This window comes from Macrobrachium nipponense, chromosome 16 (genome assembly GCF_015104395.2).
Source record: "Macrobrachium nipponense isolate FS-2020 chromosome 16, ASM1510439v2, whole genome shotgun sequence".
NCBI lineage: Eukaryota > Metazoa > Arthropoda > Malacostraca > Decapoda > Palaemonidae > Macrobrachium > Macrobrachium nipponense.
The window spans coordinates 59,349,648-59,377,383 of record NC_087209.1 but is presented as its reverse complement, the minus strand read 5'-3'; the positions used below and the strand labels follow the sequence as shown (position 1 = coordinate 59,377,383).

The window sequence follows — 27,736 nt, the reverse complement described above, 5'->3', positions numbered from 1 at the left end:
CTTATCGTTCTTTGAAAATGATTTTTGTTTTGTAAGGAGAACCGCAGCAGTGAGTGGTGCCCGTTCTCACTGGCGAGACGATAGGACGCCTTTCGTGTGCGTGTTTTAACTGACGATGGGCTATAAAACTCATCCCTAATCTTTTGTTTGTAAAGGTCCGCGTGAGTATTTTGTTTTTTAATTAGTATCGCGTTTTTTATTTTTTTTTTTAACATTTCGTGAATTTTACCCAAAGTAATTTCGTGCGTTGCAAGTTTTTAAGTAATTTTTTGAACGTAGATTTTTGTCTATAATATATATCTATATATATATATATATATAATATATCTATATATATTCTTCTATATAGATATATAAAATATAGATCCTATATACATATTATATATAATATATATATATGCTTTAAAAATCACTGTATATGCACGTGACTTCATGAAATAAGCGAATACCACAGGAAAATGATAAACAGAAATCCTTGACAATGTCTTAGTAAAGACGAAAGCGCTTGGATTTCTGCCTATCATTATCCCGTGGTATTTGCATGAATGTATATATAATATATATATATTATATTATATAAATTATATATATCTATATATTATAGATATATATATTATACTTGATTAAGTTGGTATGCCTTACTGTAATTTTTGAAAAAGTATTTTGTTCCTTGTGCTCCATCTACGCATTTATTTTTTTAATAATGGTGTTTATAGGCACGACTATAAACAGGTTTTAGTTATTGTTTCTAAACTCAAGATGTCGTGAGTATTTCGATATGGATTTTCTTTGATTTTTTGCAGAATTATCTGCCTGTATTTGCGTCGGATTTCTGCTGACCAATATCTTTGCGACTTTAGTTTATATACAAAAGCACCGAATTAGTATTTTCTGCTTCGGGGATCAAAGTTTCAATTGGTTATAGTTATTATTATTATTATTATTATTATTATTATTATTATTATTATTATTATTATTATTATTATTATTATTACACGTAGGCTGTAGTAAATAAATTACGAACAGTGAGTGAATCTTTTTCGGTAGATCTTCCGCTTTACTTTGATACGAAGGGTATCCATTGAAAAGTTTAATTTTTATCCGAACAGTTATTCATTACGCAATTTATTCCTCATCCTCAAATATATGGTACTACGGCTACAACGTTGATCTAAGGATTCGTGTCTATTTTACATCTGCTGGATTATCTTCATGTCTTTTTCATCAGCAGTGAATCTCTCTTTTATCATTGTCCTTCAAGTATGTAGGCATTACTGAAGATTCATTGCATCGTCCCTTCGGCCCCTATCTGCACCCAAGGTCTAGAGAGTATTGGCGGCTCCCAAGTTATAGTCTCATACTTTTCCAGTCTTCTGTTTCCTACGTAATTGTCTTAAGCGCTGACTAGCTGAAAGTGCCCCAGCTCGTGGCTTCACAGTTTAATTTTCATAAGAAAATAAAATGAAATAAAACCATCTCCTTCAGATCTATTTTTATTTTCTCGAACACCCCGAGACCTAAAAATGTATTTTCATTAGACCAATATTTATAACCGAATAGGCCGACATTTTCCCCATTTTTACCTAACATTTTCGAGCAATTGTTTATATGTTTAAAAGGTCATTTATTCATTCACATGGATAAGTGAGATTCAGAGCCTCAGAATACGTTTTAAATGTTATTAGACTAGTTGCTCAGAACGCCGAGCGTTTGCTTATCAAACACATCCTGTTTCGACAAGACACGATTTTGGATTGGAAGTGAAAACAACAACTTTAGAGACGATTTAGTGTGCACAGAAATAAAATTCTGTTTTTTTCCTATTTGAACAGAAGAATAATTCAATATATATTCGTGAATTTTACCCAGTAGTGAAAGTGGGTTCAAAGAAAATTTTCTGTGCTCTAAAAAAAAAAAAACTATTTTTCTTAGAGCAGATGAATAATATGCATATAGAAAATTGGTTCAGAGGTAATTTTGTGTGCACTGAAAAAAGGGTCTTTTGCTCATTAGAGCAGAGGTATAATATGCATAGTTAGTCTGTTTAGAGACGATTTTGTGAAGTACTCAGATTCTCAGAAAACCCTCAGCTTCAAAATTCCGCGGGAAAAATTGTATTGGCCTAATGTAAGTAGAGGTCACGCGAAGTATTACCGGCTTCTCTGAATAACTCGTTGCACTGTTGCCGGAACAGTGAGTAATGAGGTGTTTAATTTGATACAATGAAGGTTACTTTAAAACTGAGTGTCTTGTCCAACTGGCCACACCCGTTGAGGAGCCAGTTTAAATAGAGAACCGCTTCATTGAACAGTTATACTGGTCATATAATTCACTTAGATATCATCCCCAATAGTTGTTCAGGTTACTTGACGTTACTGATTTAAATTGTGGCGTCCAATCAAGTGGCACATTGGTCAACATTAACGATAAATTAGAAGATATGGACCTGAATGAGGTTAGGTCACAGAATGGCCTTAATATTCTGTGGAGCAGAGTTTTACATCATGATTTTTGAGGAGGAACTTATGCCTTTTTGTGGGTGGGTGGTCCACTCAAAGAACCTATGTTCTGCCAAGCTTTTTCAACTTTACCTTGCTCCAGTTTTCAACAACAACAGTACAGTAATAGTAATCATTACTATTTAACGGCAGGCCTTTTAAAGATGATACGAACTGGAGTATAGTCCTGACTTTAGAATAAACAATCAGGCATACAGGATGTGTCCACGCAATGCTGTGTGTGTGTGTGTGACATTACCCACGCTATATCGTCATCCGTTTCCTGTCTTCTGGGGTCCTGGGGATTATCACACCACTCAAGACCGTATTGTGAAATACTTGGTTTGACTTTTTATCATATACATTTTCATCAGGAGTCGATACCAGCTGTGTCTTATAACAACAGCTTTGAACGTTTTCGGATTTTTTTGTGAACGGTGAATATCGATCGTATTTTAATTGTGATTTGTTTGCTGAACCCTAGCTAGGAATGTCTCGGTATGCTTGGGAGTATAGTTACGGTAAATATCATTTATGGGTCTAGCAGTATGATCCATTATCTCTAATTATCGGCTATGAATCATGGGTTACTGTTCATTATTGCGTTGTTTATAAAAATAAATACCAGCCAAAGATCTTATTCCTTTAATCTATCATAATATGCAAAATAAAATAATGAATATCACAGATTGGGTGGTGATAGAACAAAGGTAGTCAAGACACTTGGAACAAAAACATGAAACTGAATACAGACTGAATGAGTCCTACCATTTTTTTACTCCACCCAGTTGGTCAAGGAATTTAACGCGCATGCGCTAGGTTTGAATGTCGATTCGCCCATGATAAAAGCCACCCAATTAAAATTTCTTTTGGGGCATTAATTCTATCAAGGGAAGTGACAGCTTGTTATGTCGGCATGACAGATAACTGAAATATCTCGATTAGGGCCACTCGAGCAGTAAAGACAAAAGATACGCGATAAGCGTATTCACGGCTGTTTAGACCGTAGGTGTACTTACACAGTAGATATAATCTTATACATAATTACTGGGTGGGTGTATAGATCTTGCACGAATATATCTATCGACAGATTTCTTTAGATTCAAATCTATGATGCACATATAGAATTAGAAGTATAATACAGATCTGAGACGCGTCCAATAGCTGCAATCGAAATTAATTCAAGTGATCATCAGTATAATCATTCTAGTTTTATTATATATCCTATGTGCACGTTCATTGTTCATGTGTGTGTGCACATTTAAAAGCATAGAATATTTGGTTAGCTAAGGGGGGTTGGTACTAGTGACGTCAGTGCACCTCATGCTGTGACCGTAGGCATTGCTTAAGGGTCTTTGCGGCGTACCTCGCAACACCTTTCGTTCCTTTTGCTGTACCTCCTTTCATATTCTCTTTCTTTCTTCCATCTTGCTTTCCACCTTCTCCCAACAATTGATTCACAGTACAGCTGCTTTGAGGTTTTCCTTCTGTGACTTTTCAAACCTTTTACTGTCGATTTCAATTCAATTCTAACACATTTTTCGTTTACCATCATCCAACTTCTAGGTTACTAATCCAGAAGGCTGGTGAAGCGATCGTCTCTCTTGGTTGGTGAGTCCTGAGGTCCACACCAGCTCCATTATACACTTTTACACCTTGCCACACCTCAAGACCTCCACAGCCATGAAAGCCCTTACAACATTGCTGTTCCCGCTCCTTGCTGGATTTGCCATAGCGCAGGATCAGTGCGAATTCCAGATCAATTGCAAAGCTTGCATCCAAGTTCCAGGATGCACTTGGTGTTCTAAATTCAAGGTATGTCTTTGTTCTTAGGTCTAAGAAAGCAGGTGGTAGATTCTATAAGTTTAAGACAAAAGTTAGGTCGTAAGTGCAAGGAAAGTGTTAGGCCCCGTCCACACAGCCGAGCTTTGCTCGACGAACTTTGTTCGATGTGACGTCAGAAGCGGAGAAACTGCGGTAAAGTTCTGATTTTCCCGATGTTTCTCCGCTTCTGACGTCACATCGGACAAAGTTCGTCGACCAAAGCTCGACCGTGTGGACTGTAAGTCTTAGGCAAGTGTTTAGTTGTAAGTGTAAGGCAAGTTCGGTTGGTAAGTCTGAAGCAAGTTTTATGTTGAGTCTTAAGGCAAATGTTATGTAGGTAAGTCTAAAGCAAGTTCTTAATAAGTCTAAGGCAAATTTTAGGTTGTATGTCTAAAGCAAGTTTTAAGTCGAAAGTCTGAAGCAAATGTTAGGTTGTAAGTCTAAAGGAAATGTTAATTTGGTAAGTCTAAAGCAAGTTTTATGTTTTAAGTCTGATGCAAATGTTGGTTGTAAGTCTAAAACAAGTTTTACGTTGTAAGTCTAAGGGAAATGTTAAGTTGGTTAGTCTAAAACAAGTTTTATGTTTTAAGTCTGAGGCAAATGTTGGTTGTAAGTCTAAAGCAAGTTTTACGTTGTAAGTCTAAAGGAAATGTTTGGTTGGTAAGTCTAAAGCGAGTTCTGTGTTTTGTCTTTCGGTACCAGGCTGTGTGTGGTGTTCGAACATACGAGCGTGTCTTTGTTTCTAAGTCTAAAGTAAGTTTCGGCTTCTAAGCTTGATAAGTACTAAGGTACATTTAGTGCTTCAAGTTTAAAATAAGTCTATTTCTAAGTACTAAGCTGCATGCGATCCTGCGCTCTTTGGGTAAGTTATTCTTTCCTAAAACCGAGCTGTAATCTACAGGACAATTATCCCTTGGTAAATAACACTAGTGATTTCAACTGAAAAAGACTTTTTTTCTCCAAAACGGGAGCTTCGTTTTCAGGATACGCGGCTTCAGTTCTGATATCTGACGTTATCAGAATACGAATGATTTCAGAACATTGATATAGTATATTTCCAGTATCTTGAAAAGAAGTGGATGACCAGAAATATAGAAGACGAAGAGTGAAAAAAGAACGTAATTCTCTCAAGGCTTTATCGATCACAACATTTTACAAAGAAAAGTGACTTGAAGTCGAGGATTGCAATCTTTTTACCCATAATGCACCTTGAAACGATAAAAGCATAGTGACAGGAGCTCTATTGATAAGGACAGCGATACGATCATAGCTATCAGCCCACCGTATCTCAATGATCGTGTTATTCACCCACAAGTATTGCATCCCTATCCAGTGATGTATTTAAAATTAACTTTACAGTTATAACTTGTCGAAGTTCTGTGCGTAAAATATAATCATACATCATCTGTCTTTTCCACCTCAGGGCATAGGCCTACAAGAACGCTCCACCCACTGCTTGAAGGTCGGCGACCCGAAGGCTTCCCAGTGCGAAAGCGGGGCAGAGGAGAACCCGAAGAACAGCCAGACCATTGTCGGAGACGAAGATCTGTCCGGTAAAGCTAGGGGCGTGCGGGCTGAGGCTACATAGCACACATCCCGGAAACCAGTCCTTAAATGCTTGTGATGTGATAGATATTTCCAGTTTTTTTTTTTTTTTAACTGACTTATTAGTATTCCAGGCTTTTTGTAACTGACTTATTAGTACTCCCAGGCTTTTTGTACTGACTATGTATCTCTCTCTCTCTCTCTCTCTCTCTCTCTCTCTCTCTCTCTCTCTCTTTGCAGACTCTGCAAGAGAGTCACAGAAAGAAGGCACCCGCATTGTCCAGATTAAGCCGCAGCATATCAAGATGAAGCTTCGCAAAGGTAAATAACACTAGTATTACAATATTTGGGTCTCTCTCTCTCTCTCTCTCTCTCTCTCTCTCTCTCTCTCTCTCTCTCTCTCTCTCTCTCTCTCTCTCTCTCAGATTATGCCTGAGTCTTTTAATCAGTCGTCTGGACCTCTCTCTCTCTCTCTCTCTCTCAAATTATATCTAAGTCTTCTAATCACTTGTTTCAGACAAAACAGATCCTGCCTATCAAACCTCTTGGAATTTTTTCATAACATGCTAGGTATTTATGACAGTAGTAGAGCAATAGATATACTCACGGCAATAGTAGAGCAGATATACTCTACTTAGATTCCCAAAAGGCCTTTGACAAAGTCCCACACAAGAAACTGATACTAAAAGTTAGAGCTTTAGGAATTGTAGGAGAAACACCAGACTGAGTCGAAGACTGGCTAACTAATAGAAAGGAGAGAGTCGTAATAAACGGTGAAGAATCAGAATGGGCAGATGTAACAAGCGTAGTTCCCCAGGGCTCTGTCCTTGAACCTCTCTTGTTTTTTATTTACATTAATGACATTGATGTAGGCTTAATTAGCAGGATAGCCAAATTTGCAGATGACACCAAACTAGGTGTAAATGCAGCAGACCCAGATGCAGTGGAAAGTTTAAGAAATGATCCAATGAAAATAGGAGAGTGGTAAAAAATATTGGCAAATGCCTTTTAATGTAGACAAGTGTAAAATGTTACAAATAGGAACAAACAACCCTCATGCCAGCTACATGCTGCTTAGGAATGACATAAATAGCGTAGAACAAGAGGAGGACTTGGAGTCATTATCACCAAGGACTTAAAATCCACAAAACAGTGCTTAAAAGCTGAAAAGAAGGCATTGAAACTAGTGGGATACATAAAGAGGCAGTTCAAATACAGAAACAAGGAAACGGTGCTGCAGCTCTACACATCAATAGTTAGACCCCATCTTGAATATGCAGAAACAGTTTTTGTCACCAACACTAAGAAAAGACATAAATAGATTAGGAGTACAAGCAAGAACCACAAAGTTAATGCCATCCATCAGGCAAATAGGTTACCGAAGACGACTAGAGAGCCTGAACATGTATGGCTTAGATGGATGGAAACTAGAACTGAAGAGATACAACACATCCCATTGTGGGAACTTCTATACATACAAGATATGTGACACATGGAATAAACTGCCACCAGAAGTTGCAAACAGCAACAGTGTGGAAGAGTTTAAAAGAAAGCTAGACAAAACCATTAGGACACTGTGAATGCACAGTAAAATCTGCTCCTACAGATAACTGAGCACATGATGTCTCCTCGGATGGACTAACAAGTCTTTGAGACATCCTAGTCCTTGTAACTCTCTCAAATTATATCTGAATCTTCTAATCAGTCGTCAGGTCCTCTCTCTCTCTCTCTCTCTCTCTCTCTCTCTCTCTCTCTCTCTCTCTCTCTCTCAAATTATATCTGAGTCTTTTAATCAGTCGTCTGGACTCTCTCTCTCTCTCTCTCTCTCTCTCTCTCTCTCTCTCTCTCTCAAATTATATTTGAGTCTTTTACTTTTAATCGGTCATCTGGTCCTCTCTGTCTGTCTGTCTGTCTGTGTGCTGTCTTTAACTGATTAATAACCTCGCTCCTCCTTTTCTCTGAACCGCAGGAGTATCAGAGAGCATCAGTCTGACCTACAGACAGGCCTACGGATATCCTATCGACCTCTATTACCTGATGGACCTCTCGCACTCCATGTTGGACGACAAAGACCAGTTAGCCAGCCTCGGAGGGCAGCTCACAGCCACCCTGCAGGAGCTCACTGACTTCTACACCATCGGCTTCGGCTCCTTCGTGGACAAAGTCCTGTTGCCCTTCGTTGATACGCATCCTGCTAAGTACGTTGGAGAGATAGAGAGAGAGAGAGAGAGAGAGAGAGAGAGAGAGAGAGAGAGAGAGAGAGAGAGAGAGAGAGAGAGAGAGAATGCAAATTGTGTTCAGGCTAGGTAGATACCGTAGTGGGATTATTGGTGACACTGTAGGTTCCGAGTTCAAACCCTAATACACATTGTAATAAGTATGGAGAGAGAGAGAAAGAGAAAGAGAGAGAGAAAGAGTAACAATATTCGCGTAGTAAATGGGGAATGAAGTGAGGACCTTTGTTGTGGAATGAGTCAGTCAAATTCTCGTTGCAATAAGTGTACTGTAGTACTATTCAATAAACTTACCCACTTTTCTTCATCCTCCCCTCCCCTCCCCCAACCCTCGGCCCTTCTATCCGCCAGGATCAACACCCCCTGCTCCGGCTGTGCAAAGGCCTACTCATTTCGGAACGACCTTCCCCTGGGCACCGATGGATCCCTCTTTGCCGTGAGTAATAGTAGGCCTATATGATCTGCCAATTTGCCTTGAGTAGTACTAGGCCTATATTATCTGTCTGTATGCTGGTTATGTGAATTTTCTTGTTTTTAAACTCTTCGGGTCTATTCTGAAGATCTTGCTGCTTCCTTATCCTTCTGCAGATGAAAGTGAGGGAAGCCGAGATCTCTGGGAATCTTGACTCTCCCGAAGGAGGCTTCGACGCGCTGATGCAGGCCATCGTGTGCAAAGAGCAGATCAGGTGGAGAGACCAAGCCAGGAGACTCATAGTCTTCTCCACCGATGCCCAGTTCCATCAGGCGGGAGATGGCAAGGTAAAAAGGAACCGCTCTCTCTCTCTCTCTCTTTTTTAAATCAAACTTTCACGGTTGTTAGATTATACTTTTGTTGGGTACTCAGAACAACGTTGTTTCTCGTTCTATTCAAATCTGAACAAAGATACTCCGTTTAATTCAACTCAAAGGAAAGCTGTTTCTCCTTTTATTCGAATCTAAACTAAGATGTTTCATTTAATTCAATTAAGGACAAAAAATTAATTGTGATTTGTGTTATCTTACTATTTCAGTGGGGAAATATTGCATGATATCAGCCTAAAAATTTTTTTATAACCATTCTCTCTCTCTCTCTCTCTCTCTCTCTCTCTCTCTCTCTCTCTCTCTCTCTCTCTCTCTCTCTCTCTCTCGCAATAGCTGGCTGGTGTGGTCGTCCCCAACGACGAGAAATGCCATTTGAACGACCAGAATATGTACGACGCTTACGACAAGTTCGACTACCCATCCGTCGGTCAGGTGAGTACGATTTCTTTCATTTCTCATCCCGGGTCCTCTTCTTCTTCTTCTTCTTCTTCTTCTTTTGGCAACGGTTTTTTTTTTAAATTAGCTTCTTTTTTTTCTTTTTGCAACACTTGGAGAATGTTAATCATTTTCATTTTCTCGGATGGGTACACGCCTCAAGATGGTAATATTCTTAATTCTTAGAAAGATTTAGATATCGGACTGAAATTTTATAACTTTAAGCCTGTTGTTTTTATTTAACCTGTCTACCTTTCTGGCTGTTCAACGTTTATTTAACCTTATTAATTCGTCAGTTTGATGCTTTTATCAAATGTAGATATCATCATCTTCAGTAACCTGTTATTTTTCTCCGTCGGGTTGTGCAGAGGACATCTTAAGTCCATCTCTATCTCTCTTTTATTATTGTCTCGAGTGCATAGGGAGTTTTCGTAAATTCGGGAATAAACAGTATGTATATTTATCACCTATCTACCGTGGATTTAAGGAAGAACGTCATTGGACATTTGTGTGTATAGTAGGTCAATCACTACCTCCCATCATCTCTTGCAGATCAACAAGGTGACGAAGGAGAGAGACATTTACGTCATCTTCGCCGTGTCGAGCTCGACCGACCTCTACAAGGAGCTGACGAAGGTCATCGAGAATTCGTCCTGGGGCAAACTCACGTCCAATTCGAACAACGTCGTCGACCTGGTCCGCGACCAGTACAATGTAAATAACCCTATGTTATCGTTCGATTTTAGTCGTCTGTAGAAGAAGACTACCGAGATGACTATTTGTCTGTCCATCCGCCCTCAGATCTTGAAAACTACTGAGGCTAGAGGGCTGCCGATTGGTATGTTGATCCTCCACCCTCCAGTCATCAAACAAACCAAATTGCAGCCCTCTAGCCTCAGTGGTTTTTATTTTATGTAAGGTTAAAGTTAGCTATAATCTTGCGTCTGACACCATTATAGGTGCCAACAACAAAGGCCACCACGGGTTTTACTTATTTAATATCGCCTTCATTGTTTCCGTCTGTGTATGAGCAGGATTACCATAAACACTTTTGTCTTGATTCTGAGAGAGAGAGAGAGAGAGAGGAATACTAAACAACACCAAGCATGTGCCCTCTCCCTTTCCCCAGGCTATCACATCAGTCATCAGTCTGACGGACAATTCGTCGAGTGCCATTTCCATCGAGTACTCATCGAGGTGCAAGAACGCCAGCGCCCCTCCGATAAAGACCAACCAGTGCTTCAGCATGCGAGAGGGAGACCAGGTGGACTTCACCCTCCACGTGAAGGTAAGAGAGCCGAGGTTTATTCAAGAACAAAGTCCTGGCGGTGCCCATAGGGACTGGTAGTGCCTTCCTAGGAACTATTATTCACAGCGCGCCTTCCTTAGGCCCCCTAGCTGCAACCCTTTTCATTCCTTTTACTGTACCTCCGTTCATATTCTCTTTCTTCTATCTTCCTATCTACTCTCTCCTAACGGTTGTTTCATAGTGCATCTTTACTGTCAAAAGTTTGTCTCCTGTTACACTTTTCAAACCTCTCTACTCTCAATTTCCTTTCAGCGCTGAATGGCCTCACAGGTCCCAGCGCTTGGCCTTTGGCCTGAATTTTATATTCCGCTCCATTCTAAGGGGCTGATGGGTCTTGTGGGTCGTAGAAATATAATTAGGAAAACGCCAAGTTTCTTGAAACAAAAAAATAAAAAATAAAAAAGAAGATACTTTTTCATTATACGACAAAAGGAAGATTAAGTAACCAAAATTGTTAAGTGTAGCAAATGCATTTTTTTTAAAAGAAATCCTTGACTCAATCCTATTTTTAATTTTTCTTAAATCCTTGAATTACTGGAAAAATATTGGTAAAACTGTCATGATCAGAGAAATCAGAATTGTGACAAGAAATTGTTTTTCTTTACAATGTTACTTTTTTTATAATTTAATGTTTCCTATAATCGGGACGCAGTAATTCTCTCTCTCTCTCTCTCTCTCTCTCTCTCTCTCTCTCTCTCTCTCTCTCTCTCTCTCTCACACACAGCTGAACGAATGCCCTGTAGGACAAGACAGAGAGATCGTCGAGGTCAAGACCCTTCAAGACAGCCTCCTCCTGGAGATCGAGTTTGAGTGCGAGTGTGACTGTGAGGACAAGGTAATACTCAAGGCCCTGGCCCCTACACAAAGTTTCAGTCATTTTGGTGGAGGAACTAAAACACTTATTGATTGTTTAGGAGCAGATCCAGCCATGTAGACTGTAGTAAAAACGCCTTAAATTAGGTTTTTCGATTTTGAACACTCAGAAATTTGTTTTGATGGGTTTTCGATTTTGAACAGGAAATTTTTTTTAAAGGTTTTCGATCTTGAACAGAATTGTTTTTAAAAAATTTTTTTTAGGTTTTCGGACATTTTTGATACGTTTCCGATTTTGAACAGAAATTTTTTTCAAAGTTTTCGGCTTTAGACATAATTTTTTTTTTCTAAAGGTTTCCCATTTTGAACAGAAATTTTTTTAAAGGTTTTCGATTTTGAACGAAAATTTTGAAAAGTTTCCTATTTTGAACAGAAAATTTTTGAAAGGTTTTCGGTTTTGAACAGAAAATTTTGAAAGGTTTCCTATTTTGAACAGAACATTTTTGAAAGGTTTTCGATCTTGAACAGAATTTTTTTTTTTTTTTTTTTTTAGATTTTCGGTTTTAAACACGGATATTTTTTATGTTTCCTATTTTGAACAGAAACTTTTTGATAGGGTTTCGATCATTAACAGGAAATTTTTTTATAGGTTTTCGATCTTGAACAGGAAATATTTGATAGGTTGATAGGTTTTCGATCTTGAACAGAAAATTTTTCTACGTTTACGATTTTGAACGGATAATTTTTGATAGGTTTTCGGCTTTGAACAGAAAATTTTTTATATGTTTTCGATCATTAACAGGACATTTTTTGTTTCCGATTTTGAACAGAAAATATTTGATAGGTTGATAGGTTTTCGATCTTGAACAGAAAACATTTGATAGGATTTCGATTTTGAACAGAAATTTTTTCTATAGTTTTTCTAGTTTGTTCAAAAAGTTTGTGGTAGGTTTTCAATCATGAACAGGAAATTTTTTTTATGGATTTTTTATTTTGAACAGAAAATTTTTTATAGGATTTCGAATTTGAACTCGTTTTTGATGATGTGACCGATTAATTCACATATCTCAGGTTAGGGAGTCGCACATTACTTAGGTCATGAATTCTATCTAGACCCTTATTTTAGGTTAGGTTGGGGTGCCGTAGCCATATCTTAGGTTATTAATATTATTATTATTATATTTTTCTGAAAATGAACCCTAGTTGTGTGGAACTTGCCTCTAGGGGCCACAGACCTTAAATTCAAGCTTCCAAAGAATATTTAGAAAGAAGCATTTGAAGGTAATGGGAAACCAGGAAAGAAGACACGTATACAATTTTTTAATAAAAAAAGAAGGAAAGGAGGAAAAAATTAAAAAATAAGCATACAAGTTAATAAATAAATAAAAAAGGGGGCTAAGTGTTAATGTCAGTTCGTTTTCTAACTTACAATCTGTTTTAAGTTCAAGAAGCATGACTTTTTACGTGTACTTCAGCTAATTTGCCAACAAAAATGTTCAAACTATAAAAAGCATGTCTACATTATTATTATTATTATTATTATTATTATTATTATTATTATTATTATTATTATTATTATTATTATTATTATTATTATTATTATTGAGATGATGAACCCTATCCATATGGAACAAGCCCACCAAAGGGGCCCTTGACTTACAATTCAAGCTTCCAAAGAATACAGAGTTCATTAAGAAGTAAAGAGGAAATATATGTCGAATGTCTTCAGACACTTCCTTCCTCCTCCTTCAGGATGATCATACCACCCCTAGTGAAATCTGCAATAACCAAGGGGCTCTCGTCTGCGGCGTCTGCGCCTGCTTCAGGAATTTCCGGGGAGAGAGGTGCCGTTGTACAGCCGACGGATCCGGCAGTGACAAGTTAGTCCAAATTCTTCGTCTTCTTCTTCTTCTTCTTCTTCTTCTTACCTGTATCAATTGATTTACATTTCCGAAGATTTTGAAATTATCCTTCCTTTCATTATAAATTATTTTTATTCGGTATTTATATTTGCATCGATGGTCATACGTAATTAGTCAAATATCCTGGATAAATGTTAATATTATAAAGGGGAAAATGTGTATTTTAATCAAGGAATAATAGTCCTTAAGTTGAGAGACTGTTGCCCATGTTGATTTTCAATTAGATTTTATGATATATTAAAACTCATTTTTTTCAATTAGTCATCTCAGATTCTATGGATTTAACAAATGTTAATTTTTTCCCCCTTCCAATATTTATGGCCATACCTATATTTACAATTTTACCATATCTCTCTTCGGCTGTCCTTCATATTAGTTAAGTTTTTTGTCAAGATTTGACAATAGTCTTTGTTTACGAATAGGATTAATGATTTTACCTAGCTTCATTTCCTTTACAGGCTAATTTTTACGTAATATTTTCATGGTACAGAAGAAAATAATACGATATTTTATCAAAAAAAGAGACATAACTTAAAACATCTGTGCATAGCACGAAACACAAGAGTTACTAATTCATTCCAAACCGTTATAGTTTTCTATGAAAGAAAATGCTAGCTTCATAGAAAACTATTAGTAATGGGTAACTCTTGTAGTTTTGAAAACTTGTGGCAAGAGTTTGAAATATAATCTATGATTATTATAGATATTAATTGCATCGCCAACGGATTAAAATAATATACCTGCATTCAGCAAAAAGTAGATATTTAGTAAATGGCCACAATTTACAACATAAAATGAACGTTTAGACGTCTGTTTCTCGAAATAATCTGCCTTATGACAAAGACATTCATTTTAAAAACTGTTGCCTCCTTCTCTCGTTTACTTGAAGAGAAACGCCTAAAGGTTTGTTTGTTTATCTGTTATTCAGAATCGACGAGGAGCTTTGCAAGAAGTCAGCAAACTCTACGGAACTCTGCTCGGGGAGAGGACTTTGCGTATGTGGCTCTTGCGAATGCTTTGAAGAGGTGAGGATCGTAAACGTTTTCCTTTAAATGCACCCCATGGGGTGCACTGCAGACGTAACTTAAGAGTCTTTGCAGCATCTTTTGGGCCTCTAGCTTCAACACCATTTATTCCTTTTACTGTACGTCCGTTCATATTCTCTTTCTTCCATCTCACTTTCCACCCTCTCCTTACAATTGTTTCATAGTACAATTGCGAAGTTTTCCTCCTGTTACTCCTTTTTAAACTTCGTACTGTCAATTTCGGTTTCAGCTAGATCCCAGCGCTTTGCCTTTGGTCTAAATTCTATATTCTAGTCAAATCTTTCTATATGATTGACAATGGTTTCCTAAAAAGTGTTGATATACTAAACAGTAGTTTTTTTTTCTTACATGTGCCTGTTGGCCTAGTAGTGTTCTCCCTGAAACTTTATTTGAGAACGTGAGAAAATTTAAGATTTATTGTTCACATATTAGGAGTAATGCTAATTTAAGACTCATAAATAGTAGCTGATAGGGTAAATAGCACGTCTCAAAGCTTTCGTATTAATGTTGATGCAGAGGGAGGAAGTAAAAGATAAAGGAATAGGAGAATTGGGTGATAACAATATAGGATGGTTACCTGTGATAATGTGAATAATTAGAACAGAAACTCAATTTTTTTTAGTAGTTGCAGTGGACTGACGAATTACAATAGATAACTGCACGAGTCACTTCTTATGGAAGTGTAATTCGTTTTTTTTTACTCAAATATGGTCATTATGGAAATGAACAGTTATTATTATTATTATTATTATTATTATTATTATTATTATTATTATTAGTTATTATTATTATTCTTATTATTATTATTATTATTATTTTGGTAGAAGACCCTCTTTTAGGCAAATACTGTTAAAAAGAATGGCAGAATTAAGCGAGTTGATTTTATATATTGTTTTTTCTATTTTCCTTACAATTCGCTTCTCAGGCTCAGCAATGTTTCTGAGTAACTGACCAATATTCATATTGGGAATTTTCAAAAATCATAAATGCTGAAGGTAATCTTTTATTGGAACAGGATATCAGGTCCAGGTCAAGCAGGGGTCGTCGTCAGTGCTGGTATTATTCCGTAGGCGTAGTTCAGTTCGATGCCGGGTTCGTCTTCGGTTTAAGGGCTGGTATAGCTGGTATATCTGGTCTTACGTAACGTTTCGACCTTCTCGCAGGTCATCCTCGGACGAGTCGTTTGAAGAGACTGTAGCAAGAAAGTCTGTGGGGCGGTATTTATAGCGGCTCGGACCTAGAGTTGCATTCTCATTGGTTGGGCCGGTCTTGGACGAAGTCGTGGATCTCGCCTCGAAAGTCTCGGGGATTCTCTCGTGCGAGCGCCACAGTAGTGTGCCTGGGGATGAACGACAGGAATTCCGTCCGTAGCAGGAATCCTGTCATCCCGTGGGGGCTCCTAATTATCTGGTATTGTCGGGGGGTCGTTCGCTGCTCTCCGGGCGGCGGTGGGAAGGAGAAACGTTTCTTGGGTGATGTTAAGATTTGGTTTCTCCTTGCCTATATGGAGGGCTTCTAGGATGCGCAGACGTCGGGGATCCGATGTCTGGTCTATTATTTCGATATTAGGAATAATATCATTTCTCTTTATCCGTTTGTTATGAGCAGTCCTGGCGTGGTTGAAGATGGCTCCTTCTTGAGCGTGGCAGGAGATTCGCTTGGAGAAACGCATGGAGGTCATACCGACGTATTTGCTGAGGCATCCTCGGACGGGGCATGTGTAACGTTAGACCACACTTGTCTTCTTCAAGGGATCCTGCAGGGGCGCCGAAGGGTTGTTTCTCATCACCAGGCTGCTCGTCTTTTTCGTTTTATAATAGATAATTAACTTAATATTTTTGTCTGGGTCGGCGGGGCTGACGTTTTCGTCGATGATCATTTTGAGGGCTTGTTCGTCCTCCTTGTACCTCCGGTGGAAGTGTCCCTTGTAGAACAGCTTGATGGGCTCTGCAACATCGGGGCGGGGTTCCTGGTGGTACCAGGCTTCCATATTTTTCCTTATAGATTCGTCAACAGCACGATTGGTGTGTCCGTTGTCGATGAGGACCTGGGCAGCGCGCTCCAACTCACTGTGTGTGTCATTCCAGGAGGAGCAGTGTGAGAGGGCCCTCCTGACGAAGGCGCTGATGGTGGAGCGCTTATACCTCTCAGGGCACTCGCTCTCACCGTTCATGCACATACCCAGGTTCGTCGGCTTCGTGTACACCTTCGTGCTGAATTCGGAATCTCGCTGTTCGACAAGAACGTCAAGAAAGGGGAGGCAGCGGTCATTGCAATGTTCGATCGTGAACGTGAGGCAGCTGTGGTCGTGGAATGCACGTCGCAGCTGCTCTGTCTCATCCTGGGAGTCGGCGCAGATGAAGGTGTCATCAATGTAGCGCACGTACATCCTCGGTTTGTTGGAATTCTGGAAGACCCTCTCTTCGACGGTACCCATATAGAAATTGGCGAAAAGGACTCCAAGGGGAGATCCCATCGCCACGCCGTCGATCTGGGTGTACATATAGTTGCGGTGATCAGCAAAAGGGGCCTTCTTAGTACAGATTTCCAGCAGGGCTCGAAGGGCATGCTCTGGGATGTTTAAGGATGGAGTGCCGGGGTTCCTGTAAACTCTGTCCAAGATCATTTGTATGGTCTCGTCTACGGGGACGTTGGTAAAGAGGGACTCTACATCCATCGAAGCGATGCATCCTCCGAGGGGCGTTGCTCGTAGGGCTTCCAAGAACTCGGCCGACGACTTCAAGCTGTGCCTATCCGGGACGTACGGGGTTAAGATGGTGTTGAGTTTCTTGGCCAACAGGTACGTAGGGGCAGGGATCTGACTGATTATGGGGCGAAGGGGGTTCCCTTGCTTATGGGTCTTAGCATTACCATAGATGTAGCCTAAGTCATGGTCACCCGTTATGGGTGGCAAATGCAGGGCGTTAGAGGTGGCATTGACTGTCTCAATAATCCGGTTGGCCTCTCGCTTGATGTCGTCGACGGGGTTCTTGGTAATCCTGCGAAATTTCGTGGAGTCCGCCAGGATTTCTTCAATCTTCCGGCGGTATTCCTCAGTCTGGATAAGGACGAAAGCAGCAGTTTTATCGGCCCTGCATACAGTGATGTCCTCACGCTTCCTTAACTGCTTCGCTGCTTCCCTCAGGTCACGGCTGATGATACCACTGCGGTAGTCTCCACGGTCGGTGAGGGCCTCGGCAAGCAGAAGGGGTTGAAGGGCATCAGTCGTCCGCAGGTTCCCAAGGTCTTCTTGCTTCTGGATACCATCTAGGAGATATTCAATTTCCAAGCGTTTATCCATCGGCCTCGGCTGCGTGATGAAGTGGCAGTTGAGGCCCATCCGCAGGATCTTGTCTTCGTCAGGTGTTGGGATGTGGCTTGTAAGGTTGATGTACTCGTCTCGCCCTTGTGGGAGGCGTATCTTACCTCCGTTGAGGGCGACGAGTTTCTTGGTTATGGTCCTGTTCTTTTTCTCAGCATCTTTTTCCTCCAGGCGGCGAAGGCAGTCGGTGATGTGTTCGTGTTGTCCACGCCCTTGGGGGTTGTCTATTGCGCCATTTTCTTCGTCTGAGGCAATAGAAAACCCCCAAGGGCGTGGACAACACGAACACATCACCGACTGCCTTCGCCGCCTGGAGGAAAAAGATGCTGAGAAAAAGAACAGGACCATAACCAAGAAACTCGTCGCCCTCTTTCTTTCTCATCTACTCTGGTGTCCCATGGTCCAGGCCTTTTACCTACTGAATCATGCCTCTTTTTGTACTGGTTCTGTGCAAGTGCCGGACATTCGTTTGCTCTGTGGTTTATGGTCTCGTTTTTCACATTGTAGTAACTACATATGGTTTAGATGTTATTTTCATCTATTGTTCTTTGGATATATCTGGTTCTTAGGGGCTGATCTTGTGCTGCTGTTAGCATTCTTTCAGTTTCCTTCTTGAGTTCTCCCCTCTGCAGCCATTGCCATGTTTCATCGCTGGTCACTTCTGTCCGTGCATTAGTTTGTTGGGCCATTCTTCCGTTCTGTTAGTCATTCTCTTGTCTTTGTATATTTCTGGGTCTTCGTCTACCTTTATGTCCTTCTTCCCACGCACTCCTGAACCACTCGTTTTCACTAGTTTTCAGATATTGCCCCAGTGCTCTGCTCTCGATGTTGACGCAGTCCTCTATGCTTAGTAGTCCTCTCCCTTCCATTCATGTTATGTATACTCTGTCCGTATATGCTCTTGGGTGTAGTGCCTTGTATATTGTCTTGCGTTTCCCAGTTTTCTGGTCTATGCTTCGGAGTTCAGTATTATTGTTATTATTATTATTATTATTATTATTATTATTATTATTATTATTATTAGTTATAGTAGTAGTTAGTTAGTTATTAGTAGTAGTAGTAGAGTAGTGAGTAGTAGTAGTAGAAGTAGTAGTAGTAGTAGTAGTAGTAGTAGTGTAGTAGTAGTAGTAGTAGTCAGAAGATGAACCCTATTCGCATGGAACACGCCCACCACAGGTGCCATTGACTTGAAATTCAAGCTTCCAAAGAATATGGTGTTCATTAGGAGGAAGTGAGAGAAGGTAAAGAGAAATGCGGAGAGAAGAGATCTCATTTATTAAGTGGAAAAAATAAATTGATAGATTAGTATATAGATAAATATGTATCCAAATGCAAGGGGAATAGCATTAGGGTATAGTAGCAAGACCTCTGAATGCTTACAATGAAACTCTCTTCCACACTGCAGGATTACTCCGGCAAATTTTGCCACTGCAACCAACGCAAGTGCTTGTCCAACGAGGGGGACATCTGCTCGAACCACGGCACCTGTTCTTGCGAGGAGTGCAGCTGCGTCCCGGGATACACTGGACGAGTGTGTGAGTGCCAGACAGACGAAGCCTGCAGGAGCCCAGGTGAGGCGTTGGTTGGTTTCCGTCAGGAGTTTTAAAGATGACTAACCAAACCAGTCTAACCAAACCAACCTAACCTAACCTTCGGCCCCTAGCTGCAACCCCTATCTTTCCTTTTACTGCACCTCCATTACTATGATCTTTCTTCCATCTTGCTATCTACCCTCTCCTAACAATTATTTCTTAGTGCAACTGCTTTGAGGTTTTCCTCCTGTTACACCTTTCAAAACCTACCTACTCTCAATTTCTTATACAGCGCTAAATGACCTCATAGGTACCAGTGCTTGGCCTTTGGCCTAAACTGTAAACAAGCAAGACATACTTAAAGCAGTTTGCGCAGCTGCCAAGTCAAGGACAGAAGAAAGCAGTGCAGCTGCAGGCTTAAAGGGAAGTAGAAGTCAAGCCAAATGCTGCGTAGTGTGTTTCCTAGGAGTCACACCATAAGCTGTAGTACTCTCTTTTGGGTACTAAGGAATATTACGATAACTTGTGTTCGGAAGTGATAAAGAGATGAATAAAGAGGATAAGTCTGAGAGAAAATATATGTAGTTAAGAATTTATTGCCCCTCCAAAAAAACAAAGCAAAGGAAATCAACAGGTAAATGAAAACAACATAATAGATGAAAATGGACTAAGTATGAATGAAGATACATAATTCATCTGATATGTGAACAAAAGGCATTCAGGGGGAATTTATTTGAACACAGAATAGTAATAGTAAAGCTTGTTAAGTAAAGCAGCTGATTAAATATGTTAGTGTGTATGTATATATGTATGTACATGTGTGTGTGTGTGTATTGATAAAAATCATTCATATAAATATTCACTTTCAGGTCAGCACGAGGTCTGCTCAGGGCACGGCGTGTGTGACTGTGGCAAGTGCGTCTGCAACTCCACAGCGGAGGAGGGATACAGCGGACAGTACTGTGAAGACTGCCTGGTGAGTGTATTTACACTTTTGGTCTTTGGTTTTTACACTGAGGTTACTGTGATATATATATATATATATATATATATATATATAGATATATATATATATATATATATATATAGACGTTCTTTACTCTCTCTCTCTCTCTCTCTCTCTCTCTCTCGTCTCTCTCTCTCTTCTCTCTCTCTCAGCTGCAATAATGATTGCAATAGTTTCCAATCAGTGCATGTGTCAGAATAACAGTGAACTCGTCTAAATTGATGTGGGTTTGGGACTGTATATAATATATATATATATATATATATATATATATATATATATATATATACATACATATATAGATTGTGTGTGTTATTTATTTGTTATTTCCTTTTAAAGTCCTGCATAGGAGGCAAGTGTTCAGAGTTCTATGAAGGAGTCCTGTGCCGCTTCAACGATCCTACCTCCAAGACTTGTAACCTGACTGTGATTGTTGTGGACTCCTTGGACGGTAAGTTATCGCGCGTGCGCGCTCACACACAAACACATATATATATATATATTTATGTGTGTTTGTGTGTGTGTACTATTCTATCTATCTGAGAGACAGCTTCGCTTCCTCTGTCAGAATATGCGACTATAGCTGGTTCACTTTAAGGTAGATTCTCGGGTGAGCCCTATGCCTACGAGACGTTTGTTTGGCGGGCGCTGATTGGCTGGGAGCTGCCTACCTCCCGGTACCAGTCAATCAGCGGCCGCCAAACAAACGTCTCGTAAGCATACGGCTCATCCAAGAATCTACCTTAAGTGAACCAGCTATAGTAACAGTCGAATAAGAAAAAAGCTAGATAAGAATAATCACAAAAATTGAACTCAAACAATAGTTAACAACACCCTTCCAAAAATACGCGATGAACTAAATATCTTCTCGTTTTTCAGTCCTGTACATACATTATTACAATCATTACTGTTTATCTCATATATAAACAAAATATTTGATCGCTTTGAGAAATTTGGTTGGTATAAAAATATTGTCTTAATAATGTTCTTAATTTTAAAGACAAGACCCAATATTCGAGCCATGTGGATATTTATTTAAGGTTTCATGATACTGCTTATGTATATTTTGTGGTAAAAGGAAGAGAGATTAATTTTATTATTATTATTCGATTAAATATAATTTTTCTTATAAAATCCTTGCTTTGTGTTTGTCACTCAGGAAGAGGTGTCAACTTTTCAACTCCTTTAGATTACATTAATTTTTGTGATGACATAAAAAGAATGGATACATATACTTACTAATATCCGGATGACAACCTTTTCTGCAAACACTGAATACTATGGTAGATTCACATCAACCGTGCATCTGATGTCTACGTAGGCCAGTCCCTTACAACACTCCGGACTGGCTGCGGATAAGCCAGTCACAGGGCTGGAAACTCTGTCCCTTGAGAGAGTTCACATAGGCAGGATGTATGTTCCACTTCTCCTGAAAGATACGTCTTTCAAAAGCATCCCTCAGGAGAGGTGGAAGATACATCCTGCCTATGTCAACTCTTGAGAGAGACTGAGGAGAGTTTACAGCCCTGTGATTGGCTTATCAACAGCCAATCAGTAGCGTCATAAGGGACTGGCCTAGACATCAGATGCATGGTTTAAGTGAATCTACTATAGGTTGTTTTCTTTTGACTTTGAACCAAAAGTCTTTTAAAATATAAGAATAAAGTCATTTTGACAGTCAGCCAAGGAAGTATATTATAGTATACTAGAAGGCACCAACCGGGAATTCCATCTAGTTCGAGAAGAGAGATGTTCATTTCCCTGTGACTTGACCCTAATTAGGAGAATATAATATTGAAAGAAAATTAACCCTTACAGACGAGGAGGACAGGGGCGCTCGCAAGTGCTCCTTCGTGGACAAGAAGGACGACTGCATGATATTCTTCACCTACCGTTACCTGGACAACTCCAAGTCTTACGAGATTCACGTTCAGAAGGAGAAGGAGTGCCCTGAACCGGCGCCAATCATGGGTGAGGAGGACTATCTGCTCTTCTCTCTCTCTCTCTCTCTCTCTCTCTCTCTCTCTCTCTCTCTCGTCTCTCTCTCTTTTTTCTCAAATCCCTTCTCAACTTCCTCCTCTTCCTCTCTCTCTTCTCTCTCTCTCTCTCTCATAAAAGGGAATGGGCATATATTTTCTCTTAGCTTCAGCAGTCTACATGTATCCATACGCACTTTATGTTAAAGAAAATAAGAAAATAAATCCCTAGAGGAAAGTTCCCATGTCAATGGAACTTGGAATTTAAGGCAAAAATGCAGTGATGCTGTTTTGAGTATCATTAAATATTGCATTGAAGGAGTGTTGCAAAATCTAGAGAACTAGAGGACAGACAGACCTGAATAATGCTTGACTGGAAGGTGCAAGCAGAAAATTTAGAATTCAGTAGGAGCTAAGTACACTGGGGCCCCCGTATTTGCGTTCTCAGGATTCGCGGATTTCTCTCTGGACCATATCTACCCACTATTCTCGGCGAACTTGCATATTCACTGCATTTCTCTCTGAGAAATATCCACAAAATCCTGTTTTTTCCCAGTTGTTTTCAATTTGTTTCATCATAAAATGCAATTTTTGTGATAAAACCATTTAAAGAACCAAGTATAAATTTTTTAATGGTTTTTCTTGAAGTTTAACTAACAAAATAAGGCCAGTTTTAATCGTTTTTAAAGGGGTTCCAACATTTCGGGGTGGGGGTGGGGAGGGTAGGTTTGGTTGTTGGTGTTCTGTAAGCATACTTAAAGTTCTTTGCAGCATCTCTACGGCCCCAAGCTGCAACCACTTTCATTCCTTTTACTGTACCTCCATTGATATTATCTTTCTTCCACTTTTACTAACCTCCATTCATATTATCTTTCTTCCACTTTTACTGTACCTCCATTCATATTATCTCTTTTCCATCTTGCTATCCACCCTCGCCTAACAATTGCTTTTATTGCAGCTACGAAGTCTTCCCCCTGCTATACCTTTTCAAACATTTCTGCTTTCGATTTCCCTTTCAGTGCTGAATAACCTCGTAGGTCCCAATGCTTGGCCGTTGACTTGCATTTCTTATTCCATTTACATTCCAAAAAAGACTTATCTTTGATCATTTCAGTAGCAGCAGGCAGAACTTCATCCTTTATCATTTTGTTAGCAGCACATAGAACTTCTTCAGTCTTTCTGCGTAGCCATGTAATTATATGACGGCAAGAAAGGTTTCTGATGTAGTACAACTTTTTTTTACAGCAATTGTCTTCGGAATACTGGCGGGTATAGTCCTGCTCGGTCTTCTAACTCTGCTCATTTGGAAGATCGCCACCAGCATCCACGACAGGAGGGAGTACGCCAAGTTCGAAAAGGAACGCCAGAATGCCAGGTGGAACACTGTGAGTGCCGAAATATTTTCGATTTTTATTATTGATATTGATGCTGTTGTCTTCAAGTGACATGGTTGAATGTCCTGTTTATGCAATTGTGGTAGACTTTATCTGAGTTATTATTTATTTATTTATTTATTTATTTATTTATATTGTTAAATCACAGTCCTCCAATGCGACTGGGTGGTATTCATGAGTCCATCACTTTTCTTACTATGTGCGCTGTTTATAGGAGTACACTCTTATTATTATTATTATTATTATTATTATTATTATTATTATTTTGAAGAGGAGCCCTATTCACATGGAACAAGCCCATAAAGGGCCCATTGACTTGAAATTCAAGCTTCCAAAGAATGCGGTGTTTATTCGAAAGAAGTAACAGAAGGAAATATGAGGAAATACAGAAAAAGATCAGTTATTAGAAAAACAGAAGAATTAGCAAATTAGTAAATATATAAAATAAAATAAAAAAAGTCGACAATAATTTTTTCCCAAAAGTAAAGTGAAATTGTTAAATTGTTAGTATTGTTGTTTGCAAAATAGAGATATGTGAGTAAATTGTTACACATATGTATGATATATTTGATGATATCCTTTGTTTGAAAAAATCACGATTAAATTTTTTTCATCTGAGGTCACCATGTGCATTGATTGGCCTAGCAAAACTACTGCTGTATTTTTTAAAAATGAAAATACAGGGAATTTTTCCGTTGTCAACTTCGTTGAAGAGCTTGCCAGCTACACCTTTCATCAGTCATTCAGTCATAAGTTAAATACAGAACAAGAGAAACTCCCAATACATCGTTTTGATCCCGTGAGAACTTGAATTTCTCGAATAGGCCTAAAGGCGTTAGAGATGCGTATTTCTGGTGATGGAAGTTCACTCTTGACGTGGTTCGGAAGTCACGTAAAGCCGTTGAACCCATAGCTGAATCACCGCTGGTTCCATGCAACGTAAAAAACATCATACAAATAAAATGGAATATACCTAATAATCACTATTAAAGTGAGAGGAACCTTTATATCCGTTAGATAAACGAAAGCTTTCCTATACTTACCAATTGAGGAACCTTCTACTCTCCATGCTATGATTATTCAACTATTCCATCATCGTCTTGGAATATTCCGAATGTAGGCAAGATACCAGTAAAAAAGTAAGATATAAAGCAGACATAGCCTATAAGTTATACAACGTAAAGCATATGAGCATCAAACCTAAAGTATACAATGAGGAATCGTTAGATAGAACTTGTAGAATAAGTCTGTGAGATAGTTCACACAGGATGCTAAACGTGAGAATTAACATCGTTAGTGCCATAGATATAACACTCCTTTCACCATATCATTCTTGCCAGGGAAGACAGTTCATTTTAAATTCAATTTTTCTTCTTTTTTTTTTTCCAGGAAGGAAACCCTCTTTACAAGGACCCCAGCAACACGTTTGCCAACCCCGTCTTCTCTCAGCAGCAGATCGAGGAATAACGTAATTCGCGGTCTTTAACACTTACGGAGGTCTCAGGAGAGAGAGAGAGAGAGAGAGAGAGAGAGAGAGAGAGAGAGAGAGAGAGAGTAGGTCTTTTCTCTCGATAAAAACTGGACCCTTGTACCACTTTCATAACTGATATTTTCCATCAGTGAGTTGAAAATGTTGATGTAATCAAGTTTTCTATTGGCTTTTTGGGATGGGAAAACCGGTTACTCGGAGAGATTAGACCTACACCAACTTACGTTATGTCAGCTCGCTTTAATTCCATAATTTCGAGTATGGTTACAGGCATTGATAAGTGTTCCTTAGGAGATAAACAGACGGCTGTCTGCTTGTCTGTGTGCCATATGGCCATATGTCTTCGTTCCATTGTTTCTTTTGACATTACGTGTTTCACAATCAATGGTCAGAATTTTGGGACGCCTTCTCTTGACCCTTCTGTTTCTCTGTACTTTTAAAAGAGTATTTGCCAATCGGCAAAGTCATAATGTACACGGTGTCCAATACTCGTAGACATAATTTATGGTATTACGGATCAGATTAGATATTATTAATCGCTATGCTACTTCTTGTACTGTCTGTGTCATGAAATGTAATGCAGGATTGTAGCTGGGATCTCATTTCTCCTTTGTTTACCAATATTTATGAAGTTGAATAAAATAATAAAACTGCATACAGTTCCATGCTGCTGCAGCCTCTGGAGTGAGGGTAGAAATTATGTTAACCAACATATGAAAGGCAGTTTCAGATATTACTGAATTCCTAACTAGTTTTCGAAGAAACTGTGGCATAGCCTGAGTCAAAAATATACTGTTTATACCACTCTCGTTATGATTTGCGTAATCGTGAGAAGCCCATTATGAGAGTTTATCTGGCATTTCGTCTATGTTTTCACGTACTGAGAGCAATTTGTGTTGTCAAAAATTTTTATATTAAAATTGCAAGCTAATAATCCCTAATGCAAAGGTGATTTCTTATTTAAACAGTGCAAAACAATGAGACTTTGATGTTTGCCAAAGTATATCCCACTTTTATAGAAAATGGATGAAAAGAAAACTTTGAAAATAGTGTAATACGGGAAACTTAAAAATAGTTTAGGTGGTTTTCTTCTAAGACTTCATGCATGAAGTTACAACCTTTCTGAAGAAAAAAAAAAAAATAAAATAATAATAATTCATAAACTAGCGACTTAATCTGTTAAGTCTGATGTAAACTTCAATGAAATATAAAGAATCAAGAGAAAACAACAGTGCGAGTTAAGAGTAGTATAGGCCTGCATCTTTTTGGAGCTTTAATACCCATATCATTCATTCTTCGACACATGTAACCTTAACTTAGCCAGTAGAATCTGAATATGGTATTATTATTATTATTATTATTATTATTATTATTATTATTATTATTATTATTATTATTATCCAAAAAAAACTAAGCAAGGATAAAATGAAGCTTGCACATTCAATACAAACCTCTACAAAATAAAAATGACACATGAATAAAGGAAAGCAAATACACTGTATAATTTAAAGATAAAAACACACACATACATAAACTGTAAAAATCAATATATATGTCAGAAAAAAAACTAAGACAACTGTGCTTAGAGGAAAATCTAGCGTAGTAGGTCTACAGTTTTACTATTACAAGTTACAACTATAAAAAAAAAAACTTTATTTTTTTCCATCTGTCCATCCGCCTGTGGTGTTTTCGCATGGTAACACTGCGTCTCGGGCTTTCCCGGGCTTTAAATAGTTACGCTACGTGTACGTTTTAGGCAAATAAAAAGATATTTGGGTGTACATTTGCAACTGAAAAGTGTTTTAATAATTTACTGAATGCGAATTACACCGTTAATATTCGAAATAGGATATTCAAACCCCGGGAAGCAGTGTTACCATGCGCAAACACCACAGGCGGATGGACAGATGGAAAAAAAACAAGAGTATAATGAAGAAATCCTGGGATTGACGGCATTATCACTTAGCAATTGCTAGTGGTAGGTTCATGATAGGTCTATATATAGGCGGTCAGTTTCCAAGAAACCCTTCCGAACTAGTTCATATTCATGTCTGAACTCCATTAACATCACAAGAGGCACCTTGTGCTCTCCTGCAGAAGGTAGTGAGTCTCTTTATGTGGTCGATCTTTTTATTTTTTATTTTTTCCTACAGACGGTCATTCCAACTTGTGTAACCTTGCTTGGTAAGTTAATTGCAGATCTAAATAGTTAATTCCAGTTATATCGAGAGGGAGAGAGAGTAATTGTCCAGTAAGGACATTTTCCCAAAGGCAGGCCATAGGTGCTGAAGAGAATTAAGGGTCTGGTGAGGATCTCTGGACTTGGTGCAACCAAACATGGCGCTTAGTAACGTTTCCTAATACTAGATGTGTCATGACAAATATTGTGAGATCAGTAGATATATATATATATATATATATATATATATATATATATATATATCATATAACACAGAAACCATTAATACAGACAAGTCTAAAAAAAAAGGGTTGTAAAAAGTACGAAAGAATATATATATATATATATATATATATATATATATATATATATATATATATGTATATATATACAATATATGATATATATATA

The 27,736-nt window shown here is 38.7% G+C and overlaps 1 protein-coding gene across 2 annotated transcripts; it reads left to right on the top strand.

Moving 5' to 3' along the window:
• LOC135195754 (integrin beta-PS-like) lies at positions 1–25,736 on the top strand. 2 transcript variants are annotated; one of them, XM_064222202.1, is made up of 19 exons: positions 1–155; positions 4,065–4,313; positions 5,746–5,875; positions 6,108–6,188; positions 7,837–8,065; positions 8,453–8,537; positions 8,690–8,860; positions 9,236–9,334; positions 9,890–10,051; positions 10,467–10,625; positions 11,371–11,481; positions 13,212–13,339; positions 14,310–14,406; positions 19,155–19,320; positions 20,151–20,257; positions 20,627–20,738; positions 22,106–22,258; positions 23,509–23,648; positions 25,047–25,736. In XM_064222202.1, the coding sequence occupies exons 2-19, from the start codon at positions 4,182–4,184 to the stop codon at positions 25,122–25,124; spliced, it is 2,340 nt and encodes a 779-aa protein (XP_064078272.1). In that variant the 5' UTR covers positions 1–155; positions 4,065–4,181; the 3' UTR covers positions 25,125–25,736. The 2 variants fall into 2 exon arrangements, with proteins under 2 accessions (XP_064078272.1, XP_064078273.1); XM_064222203.1 differs by having other exon boundaries at positions 34–161.
• Positions 25,737–27,736: the final 2,000 nt, after the last annotated feature.

Bases quoted from the DNA above. Each gene is read 5' to 3' on its own strand.
- LOC135195754 (XM_064222202.1), top strand. From the start codon at position 4,182: ATGAAAGCCCTTACAACATTGCTGTTCCCGCTCCTTGCTGGATTTGCC. The intron at 4,314-5,745 runs GTATGTCTTTGT...TTTCCACCTCAG, and splicing joins CTTGGTGTTCTAAATTCAAG to GGCATAGGCCTACAAGAACG. The intron at 13,340-14,309 runs GTTAGTCCAAAT...TCTGTTATTCAG, and splicing joins GACGGATCCGGCAGTGACAA to AATCGACGAGGAGCTTTGCA.